Source organism: Nannospalax galili, unplaced genomic scaffold, assembly GCF_000622305.1.
Source record: "Nannospalax galili isolate Female #2095 unplaced genomic scaffold, S.galili_v1.0 scaffold53, whole genome shotgun sequence".
NCBI lineage: Eukaryota > Metazoa > Chordata > Mammalia > Rodentia > Spalacidae > Nannospalax > Nannospalax galili.
Genome location: NW_008332852.1, coordinates 1129417 through 1140827, shown reverse-complemented (window position 1 = coordinate 1140827; position 11411 = coordinate 1129417). Strand labels below are relative to the sequence as shown.

At 40.4% G+C, this 11411-nt stretch overlaps 1 protein-coding gene across 1 annotated transcript; it reads left to right on the top strand.

Moving 5' to 3' along the window:
• Window positions 1-4864: 4864 nt before the first annotated feature.
• On the top strand, window positions 4865-5785 carry LOC103729745 (solute carrier family 25 member 53-like). The gene is given in 1 exon segment (XM_008827822.1): window positions 4865-5785. A coding segment is annotated over 1 exon segment (921 nt).
• The last annotated feature ends 5626 nt before the right edge of the window (window positions 5786-11411 follow it).

The following is an 11411-nucleotide window of genomic DNA, read 5'->3' as shown; positions in this document are numbered from 1 at the left end:
TCACATTATATAGATATTTTAAAACATTGGGTCATATAAGAAATATAAAGTTTTAAATTATCATTTAAAAATAAATAATTATTTTCCCCTATAGCTTCTAATTATTTAGATCTTAATGACTAGAATTTAATTGTGGGCCATTTTATTCCCTCATGATGTATACAATTCCATATATTAATTTTTCATGGTATTATTGTATTTCTTTGTATTAATGCTAGAGGAGATTAACTGGACAAAAACTAGTGTGATAAATGATTCATTTTAAAATATTCTTGTGGATAATGCATCTCATTGTGAAGCTAGGTTAGACATATGAAAGTAGAAAAAGAAATAGTCATGCAGGATGGTGCATGCCTTTAATCCCAGTACTAAGGAGGCAGAGGCAGGTGGATCTCTATGAGATAGAGGCCCGACGGCTCTACATAGTGAGTTCCCGGTCAGCTGGGGCTACAGGGAGACCTGGTCTTCCTGCGCTTAAAAAAAAAAAAAAAAGGAAAGGAAGAAGGAAGGAAGGAAGGAAGGAAGGGAGGGAGGGAGGAAGGAAGGAAGGAGGGAGGGAAGGAAGGGAAAAATTGGCATGTTAGGGTTGTGACTCTTGTTTAAATTTTTTTTATTAAATTCTTGTATTTCATACAGAATATCTCAATCAGTGACTAGACCTCAGTAGATGAACTTGCACTGAGGAATGTCTGGGGACACTAACTTGACACACAGACCTTAACACAAATGACAGAAAGTAAGAATTCCAGCAAGGTGAGACGGCTATGGAAGATGCCAGTGGGGAAGGGGGTATAAAGATCACTAAGGCTTGTGACTTCTTAAAGGAAAGGATCATGTCCAAACTGGCATTTTTCACAGAATAATCATAATGCTGGATTCATAACTAGCTCCCTAAGCCCTATTGGTCACAAACAGAAGAAAAAAAGAGATATGGATCCAAAAAAAAACAAAAAAAAAACAAAAAACATGTTATTAGAAGCAAACTTCTTTTTGTTAAATTATATATGTGTATATAGAGACACATATGTTTGTATGTATGCACTGTGTGTGTTTGTGTGTGGTATGCACATGCACTCGTGGACGTTCTGGCTCATGTACACATATGTGGAGGCCAGGGCAAGACATCGCCATCTTCCTCTATCACTCTCTGCCTTATTGCCTTGAGACAGGGTCCCTCACTGAACCCAAAGCTTACCATTTATGCTAGGTGGACTTGCCAGCAAGTTCTTAGGAGCCACCTGTCTCTATCCCCAACATTAGGGCCACAACATGTGCAGTCATGCCCCATATTTTATGTGGGTACTGAGGATCTGAACTCAGGTCCTCATGTTTGCAGAGCAAGTGCTCTTACCTACTGAGCCATCTCCCCACCCCAGACATAAATGTTTTTATGACAGCGTTACATACTGCTCTTTTGCTCTTTAGGAAAAATCAACCCACTTTCTATTACCTTCACCCATCAATGTATTTGCTCATCTGTTTTTTGGCCCAACAACTTTGTGCTAAATCATCTTTATATCTCTAAGAACTGATGAACAACAAGCATTCAGAACCATTAATTCACATATAAGACCTTAAATTTTCTATGCCAATTTCCTTGCTAGAATTAGGATCCCTTAATAAAAGATTCTGCCTGGAAAGAAGTCATTTACACAGCTGTTATCCCTCCCAATCATCTTTGTATTCATTGTTTTCTTCCAAAGAAGCCAGTTGCAAGAATTTTAGATTACTACATTATTAGTGAGTGATTAGCCTTTTAGTGTTGTAACACAAACCATTTATTGGCCATGTTGCATAATTTTGTCCTAAAGTTATTAAAATGCCTTTGAAATTAACATCAGAATAGTTTAATGGGTTTGTAAAAATGTACTCAAATTAATGTGCTTTAATAACATGTAAAAATGTTGAAAGTTTTCCAAAATTAGGGCAGTCTACATAAACTGAAAGCCTTTCATATAAGCACCCATAGAAATACTGAATAAAAGCAAACAGTACTTTAAAATATGTAACTAGGGCTGGAGAAATGGCTCAGCAGTTAAGAACACTGTTCTTGCAGAAGACCTGGGTTCAAATCCCAGCACCCACATGGCAGCTAACAACTATCCATAACTCCAGTTCCTGGGGATCCGACAGTCTCTTCTGTTCTCCTCAGGCATTGCACAACACGGGTGCACTTACCTACATGCAGGAATAACTCTCATATATATAAAATTAAAAAATAATAATAACAAAATAATTTAAAAATATATAACAATGCTGTCAAAACAGTGACAGAAGTCTCCAGAAGGAAACTGAACATGAGTAAGGACGACTGAGACTTCAGCTTTCTAAGAGGGTCTTAGATCAACTACAGCAACCTCAGTGACCAAAGACTTGGAAGTTAACTGAGCAAGAATCCATGCTGATATGGCATATAAGGAACTGGGCTTGCAAAATGGTAAGAAAATGAACTTGTAGACACACAGGAGCAAAGGTAGGTTAAAACTGTGTTCCCAGCACAGATAGCTAACAAGGAATATTTCATTTCAACCAGAGCTCGGTCTGAAAGTAGTTCACAAGAAAAACACTTTTTCAGTCAGTTTATAACCATGAGCCTTTCTCCTGTTTTCAGACTCCGTTTCTACCATCTCTATAATCTAGGAGCTAGAGACCAATATTAGTATAGATACTGGCCTTAGACTAGTGACAATTATAGGGGTATCTCAGATCGAATAGTCGGTTTCCCATCATGAAATCCTGGCAAGATAAGTTCACAGTCTAAAATTATGAAACACACATGGAAACAATCTGTTCTCAAAAAGAGTCATTAGGAATCCCATCTCCAATACTAGAGCAATAAACTATAAAATAAGTATATTTAAATAATTAAAGTAGTATAAAATAAGCAAATAAGAATGAGGGAAATGTCAGTTACTATTAAGTTTGAGAGTAAATTATTAAAAAGAAAAAAGTGTGGTCATAAAAAATAAACATCTAGTCAATAGAGTTTTAAAATTATTAAGTACACTAAGGAGCATATGGTTATGTAGTGATGGAAAGAGATTTGGTACATTAGTAAACTGTACTTCAGAAACCCTCCTAAAAAGGTATTGAAATTTTTTTTCAAAAACCAGAGAAATGGGGGCTGTTGATATGGCCAGTGGATAAAAAGATGCTGCCCAGGTCTGATGACCTCATTTCTATCCCCAGAACCCAAGTAGAAGTGGAAAGAGAGAGTTGACTCCACAAAGTTGCCCTCTGACCTCCACATGCACATTGTAGCACATATACTCCACTTCACCCCCACAAAATAATAATAATGATTTTTTAAAATAGCTGAAAGGTTAGACTTTATACCAAATAAACTGTCATTCAAACATAAGGTTAAAATGAAGGGCTAATTAAAATAAATTAGAGAATTTGCGATTCACATGCTTTTGAATGAATTAACTGAGCTACTTGGAGAGTATTTTTATTTTTAATTAACATATATTATCTGTAAAAATTATAGGTTTCATTGTTATACTTTCTTTTTTATTTAAAAATTTTATTTCAGGGCTGGAGAGATGATTCACATACTGGTCTTCCCATAGGCCCCAAGTTGAGGTCCCAGTTCCCATGTTGGATGGCTCACAACTGCTTCTAATTCCAGTTCCAGGGAATCCAAAGGCCTCTTCTGGCCTCCACAGACACTGACACACATGTGTAGATACACACACATATATCCACACATACACATAAACAAAAATAAAATAATTTGTAGAAATTTATTTTTTATTTTATGTATGTATGTTGGTGTCAGTGTATGGCATAAGTGCGGGTACCTGTAGAGGTCAGGAGAAGGTGTCAGATACCCCTGGAACTGGAGTTACAGGCAGTTGTGAGCCACCTGATATGGTTGCTGGAAACCAAACTAGGGTTCTCTGAAAAAGCAGCAAGCACTCCTAACCTCAGCCATCTCTCCAGTCCCACTGACACATTTTCATAATGGCATATTTTGTACCCTGATCATGTTCACCTTCCCTCTCCTTCATCCTGTCTCTCTATAAGGAAGATAATGCTAATTTTAGAAAGGAATAGATGGAAGAAGCAAGAACTTTTTACATATTTGTAAATCTTAAAAAAGGAGATTCAGGGCTAGTGAGATGGCTCACTAACCAACTAGTGAGTGGATAAAGGTACCTGCTGCTAAACCTGACTACCTGTGTTCAATCCTCAAGGCCCACGTGGTGGAAGGAGCAAATCAAATCCTGCAAGTCCTCTTCCAACCTCCACACATGTGCCATGACATGCACATACCCTCACACATACATAGATACAAAGCACAATGAATAAATGTAATTTTCAAAGTATTTCATTTATTTACTTTTGTTTTATGTGTATGAGTGTATTGTCTGCATGTGTATAAGTGCACCCGTGTCGTGTGAAACCCACACAGACAGAAGAGGGCATTGCACTTTTAAAAATTACATTTCTTCAGAGGCTGGAGAGATAGCTCAATGTTTAAGAACACTGGCTGCTCTTGCAGAGGATGCGGGTTCAATTCCCAACATCCAGATGGTGGCTAACAACCATCTGTAACTCCAGTTCCAGAGGATCTGAAATCCTCTTAAAATATAGGAAATATTAGCAAGGTAAGAGGTAAATCAAGAGTTAAATTACTCTTCAGTAATGAGAACTGAGATATTCCTTAGTGCCCTCTTTGCCCCTTGTTTCTGTGTTCCATGAGCCTTAAGTGTAGAGGTCGCATTGTAGATGCGTCACTTAGACTTGGGCAATTCAGACAGTGTCTGTGTGTGACCAGTTGTGGCACTCTATAATAGTCTCCATCTTTTGTAAAAAAAAAAAAAAAAAAGCTTCTTTGGCCCGCAAAACATCGGCCAGGATGCTAATGCCTACCAGAGGGGGGATCCTTCTGGAGGGGGCTGTGGCGGACTGGCGCCAGAGCGGCGCGGAGACATCAAGTGCAGCTCGGACACCTGGCCCATTTACATTTCACTCTTTCTTTTACCTGCATCCAGTTATCTTCAGAATGGCGAAGACAAACAACTCTGCTGGGAAGGAGCTTCAGCCCAGGCCAAGATCAGAGCTTTGGCATGAAGGTCCTCAATACTTCTCCCGGGGAATCTAACCTCCTCTTCTTTCCAAGACTCTGCAAGGGACTCTCTCGTTTGGCGCTTATGATAGTTTGCTGTGCTTTCTCTCCCCTGTTGGGCCACACTCCCTGGGGCAGCGCTGGGCTGCAGGGCTCATGTCTGGTATGGTGGAAGCTCTAGCGCTCAGCCCCTTTGAAAGAGTGCAAAATGTGTTTCAGGATGCTGGCAAGCAAGCTCGCTTCCCCAGCACCTTTAGCATTCTCAAGGCATTCAACTCTTATGGCTTTGGGGGGCGGCTGTCACTGGGCTGTTATCGTGGTTTCTGGCCTGTCCTTGTCAGAAACAGCTGGGGGAGCGCTCTCTATTTCTCCTTTAAGGATCCTATCCAGGATGGCTTGGCAAAGCAAGGCCTGCCCCACTGGATTCCTCCTTTGGTGTCTGGCAGTGTCAGTGGAACAATCACCTGTCTAGTTCTGTATCCTCTGATTGTGCTGGTTGCCAATATGCAGTCTCACATTGGTTTGCAGAGAATGCCAAGCTTGTGGGCCTCTGCCCAGGATGTGTGGGACACTCGGGGTAGAAAGGTACTCCTGATTTACAGAGGAGGTTCTCTGGTTATCCTAAGGTCCAGTGTGACATGGGGCCTCACTACTGCTATCCATGATTTCTTGCAGAGGAAGTCTCACTCCAAGAAAGAGCTGAAAGACTGAATAAACGCAGAAGTGTGTCCACTGCATCTCGGTTCTAAATCTCCCCACATTGGATGTGTATAGCTTATTTCTTTAGCTTGGTTACTAAATATAACCATTCTTTAGCATCTGGAAACTTTCACTGCACAAGAGAGGCTCCCAGACAAAACCTAACAAGATTCCTTGACCAGAGAGAGAGGAGAGAGAGAGAGAGAGAGAGAGAGAGAGAGAGAGAGAGAGAGACCCCAGTCTATATACAGCTTCAGTAGTCTCTGACCTGGGAGCCCCTAAATAGACTATATCTCAAATTAAATACTGTTCCTTCATGGTCCTCCATAAGAAGAGGAAACTTTAAAAGAAGTCCTTACTCTGGCACTATGAGTCTGGGGTCTGTCCAGGTATCCTCCTGACCAAACTGAGTGGAGCTCCAATTTCAAGGAACTATAATTTACTCTGAAGACAACTTCTGAGAAGACTACATTTTCTTGACATTGTTTACTGCCCTACCACAGGCACTCTCACTTCAAGCTGAGGGTCCTACTTTCAGGATACCTGCCATGGTTACAAATTCAAAGTTAGTCTTGCTTCAAGTCAGCAGATGCCACAAGAACTGATGATGCTGGAGTGAGGAGTGAGAAATGAAGTGGTGCATGAATAGAAAGAATAAAGGCTCTGAAGCATGAAATTTAATTACATGCCAAATAGAAAAAAAAAACAATTACTCTAGGTAGTTCAGTGTTATCTGCTAGAACATTTTTATATTAAAGACATTACATTGCCTAGAAACCATTTAAGTTTCCATAAGAAACCTGGAATAACATGACCTTATCTCTTCACTAATAAGTGATTATTTTGTTGATGTGGACAAACATAGTTATTATAGCATAAAGACTTTTTTAAGCCTGTCATTCAGAGTCATTGCCAATATAGTCCACATAAAAATTTCAGCATATTATCCCACCAGAGGAACCCCAGAGGCCAGACAAAATGAACTGTTTTTCTCTCTCTAAACATGCCACGAACTTACCTATGGCCATATTTTGGCCCACACTATTCTCTTCATTTGCAGTACTCTTACTTTTGGCCATTCTACTAAAGACTTTCACTTTCCCAAAGTCCAGCTCAGATGCCACTGTGTCTGTGGAGCCTTTTCGGCACTTCCCCCAACTGAATATGAAATAATTATTGAGATGCCCCCTCTCGCTCACCAACACTGCACTGATTTCTTGATGTCACTGATCCCACGAGGCCCTTTGTTCTTGATGTTCTTCAATACCTCCTACTTGACTGTAAACTTCTTGAAAGCAGGGATTCTTGTATGCATTTTTTAATTCTCCATTGTGCCTAGGTGCTCAATAAAGTTTGTGAATTATTGAACTAATTATCAAGCTGTGATACGGTGTATATCCTCAGGGTGCTATCCCTATTACATGAAGATAATGTTACTGATCCATTGTCAACAAGACACATGACTTTGAGGTGTGCTTGTTTTCTTTTAATAGTGGATTTAGTTTTGTGCTAATGATGATGCCAATGATGATAATACTAACAATAATAAAATTACTTCCAATTGGAAAAAAAAGCTTCTTTGATGAGTGGTGACTGGGATATTTGTCTATAAATATAAGGATATATATATTTTGCACACAGTAAGAAATTATATTAGTCTAGGGATGTAACAGTCTTGGGTTTTTTTCTAAGACCTATGACCTCTCCAGCTAAGTGTATTTGGCTATGTTTATAGCACCACACATGAGTTTCCTCCCACTGAGTGGGCTTTTACTTCAATTAGATAGTTGTTGATTGCCCCCAAGATAAAAGTGTCAGTATTGTACCAGTGTCCTATCCTGTGCTGGTCACTGGTGTGGTTATTTGGTCTTGAAGCTAGTGTTGGACCATAAATTGTTCTCCCTTAGCTCCTTGCATAATGCTCTCCAAAGCTATGAGAGCTAGCCCTCAGAGGAAGTGGCTTCCAGGTCACTTACAGCTCCATTGCTCCAAATTCTGTGTCTGAAGTATGTTCTGTCTTCAGCAATAGGGTCTTACCTTCAAGTCCTGGGAGTCAATCAAGGGCTGTATCAATAGCCTGTATAATTTTGGGAGTCTCTTGGACCACCCTGGCCAACAAATCAAAGGAAAGTGTCTCCTGTCTGGCACTGTATCTTATTATGTAGCTTTTAACTATACACATGGACTCATGTAGAGATATTGTATGTGTAATTTGTTGTTGGACTAATATGATTGCCTATGGTTTTCTACACTAGCTGGGCATTGTTTATATCTCCTCTCTCTCTGTCCCTCTAACCCTTCCATCATGACTTCCCCGACTTAATGTGTCCCCACTTTCCCCATTTCTCTTTGATAACACCAGTCTCCTATGGTCCCACCTCCCTTGAGCTACTTCTTTTCCTTTATTCCCAAGCACAAAGGTCACGAATAGCCAAAGTGTAGAGATCAAGAGTCTGCAGAATGTTGGTCCAGCCTGTGCAAATCTCAGGCTTGCTAGCTTCCATAACCCTTAAAAGAAGTCTCCTTATTTTGTTCTTCTTCTACTTGGCCATTTATTTGATGCTAAGTTATTTGATACTTACTAAATAAATTCATCTCTCTATTCAGATTTTTGTACGTTTGGTTTTTTGAGACAGGGTCTCATTTAGAACTCACCATGTAGACTAGGCTGGCCTTGATCTCACAGAGATCCACCTGCTTCTGCCTCCCAAATGCTGAGTTTAAATGCATGTGCCACCACGCTCGGCTTTTTCTTCAATTCTTAAAAGTCACTCAGTATATGTAATACACTTGAAAGAAGAGGAAATTCAACTCTTAAATCAGAATGTCAATGAATGAATCTTGGTACCATGGCTTGTGTTATTCAGTCAAGTAGTTTTATTTCATTCTGCTGTTCCACTGAACTAAAGTCTATATGGAATGAACACTAGTTGGTTTACTAGCATAACTACTTTTTTTAGTTTTTTCAATAAATTTTTGAGTAGAACAATAGTCTCAAAAGAAAGAAGTATTTTCTTCTCAGTGATTTGTGGAGGTTTCCCAGTTTGTTGACCCTCAACTAAAGTTCCAAGTCTCTTTCAAAATCCTGTTTATGAAACTCTATAGGTGTGCATTGTGCCAATAATTGGTATTGTCATTTCCCTTCTAAGGGCAAATGATGAAATGAATACCTCCCTTCATGCCAACTGAATTCAGGTACACCTGGTACTAGTCAGACTAAGTGATCCCTTTAGCACAGGATATAATATTTACATATAGAACACAATATTAAGTTTTTTATTACATTTATTGGGGGATGCATACTATATCATGTACATGGAGGCCTGAGAGACCTCTCTCTTGTGAGTTGGTTCTGTCCTTCCACTATGTGGCTCCCAGAGATTGAACTCAGGTCTTCAGGCTTGGTGACAAAATGCTGTTTCCCACTGAACCATCTCACGAGCCCAATAGCACCAGATTTGACTGATGTTTGGCAAACACAGAGTACATGCCAGCAGATACACTGCTGTTTATTATTCTTACCTTTGAAATACACACATACACGGTTAAATTTACTGCTGGGAGGTGCACTTGGCTTCCGGCTCCATCCTCCCACCATCCTTACAACAAACAACAATAATATTTCTCCAAACTACAGTTTAGGAGACAAAATGATTTATTGGGCTTACTAACAGAGCATAGATATGGGCACGAGTGGACTTCCTTCCTTCCTCCGAGATGGCCCAAGATGGCGAAGGCCACACCCTCTCTCTGGTTTCCCCGGTCACTATCCTTAGTCCCACCCACTCATGCAACTAAGACTGACTGGGTGAGAAGGGTGGCTGACTCACTCTGCCCCTCCCTCCTACGGAGGGTCTATAGTCAAATTGGTCTCTGGTGATTGAAGCAAGTGGATGAAGGCATCTATGCACTGCTTGCCAGTTTAGCTTGCTATGTGAAGGACAAGCTCATCCACCAACATATCATATTTCTTGTGGAAGAAACAAATGAGTGAAGAAATAATTTCGGTGCAAAGTAGTGACTTTGAAAGAAGCATTGTCGGTGTATTTATTGCCTCCCAATTCCAAATCTAACCTTGCATTACCTGCAGTGATATTCAAAACTTGTCCTTGCCAGCTCGTACCATGCTGGGCATTGTCAATAGAGGATGTTGGAAGACACTGCAGAAGTGCTGTCTCTTCCTAGTTCTAGCATGCCTTACAGTGTTCATTATCCTGTAATGCTGGACTGGCCTTCAGGACACCTAGGGCATCAGACATAATGAGTTTCAGTAGCACTGTGGTGGGGTTGTGGATGTGAGTTGAAAAAGTGCCTTGGGAGACTTTTTAGTAGTGAGTGTAAGAATCTCAAGATTGGTTTCAGGAGAGTTACTCTTATACCCTACACTGGCTCTTGGGAGAGGGGGGCATCCAGTGGCATCTCTGAATCCCCCTAGTATGAAGGCCCAGATGGATTCTCAGTCACCCCAACTAGCTTCACATCTGCAAGTTCAGTGGCCATATTACTTACTTTTTTATTGCTATGACCAAACACCTGGCACCAACCACTTAAGGGAGGAAGAATTTATTTTTGGCTCATGGTTTAAGAGGATTGAGGCCATCCTGCGGGAGATGGGGCATGGTAAAGCAGAGGACTTCATGTCACGGTAGACAAGGACGCAGAGAGAGAGGCAATACCAGCCCATGGCTTAGTTTATCCTTTCCTACTTTTAGCCTGTCTGGACTTTCAGCCCATGGATGGACTCATTCAGGGTGAGTCTACCACTCTCTCTAATCCTTCCTGGACATCAGAGACATACCCAAAGGTGGGACTCATCAGTAGCATAGGTGGTTCTAAAACCAATCAGCTGGCAATGAAGATCAGCTATCACATGACATAACCCCATTGGGTGAGATGTAGATTCTGGTGAGTTATGGGAGCAAGTTTTATGGAAGAGGGGTCAGTGAAACCTCTTGCAGAGGCGACTTTCTGGTGGCTTTCCTGGTAGGCCAATCCAGTGCACAGCTTCCCAACAAACCCTAGCAGGTTTTCTTACAAATCGTATCAACTCCCTAGCAGGCAGTGCCTGCCAACTAGCGTCAGCTCAGTGGCACCTCTGTAGAAGTTTTCTGGTTTGTCCATCTATAGCTCTTCAGGCTTATAGACTTGGTTTTCTGCTCTTGGACCAGCTCTAGCCTGGGTCAGCCAATGGGCAGCAACCATTCCAAAGGGCTCTGAGACCAAGTTATGGGGTAAGTCTCTCTCAGGGAGTGACATCCTCCAGCATTTAGGGACTTCTTTAGAGTTTTCTTTTATGCCTTTTTCATTTTTTTCTTTAAATAGTTAATAATTCTTTATGCTAAGGCTTCTCTTTCCAAATTATTACAAAGTCTCTGTATTCTTACTGGACCCTAACTAATTATTATAATAGATGCTTATTGTACTTATTAGCACTAATACACCAGCTTGGTTATATCTTAACCATACATACTGATTGAACTAATGTTACATAGAACATTATTTACATGAAGTATAATGATATGCCCAAATACTTATATTAACATATTCTCCTCCTTGCTTAATAATGCTTTCATTTCTATATTATTTGTTATTTTTGTTTGTTTAATTTGTGTGTGTGAGCAAGAGAGAGAAAGAGGAG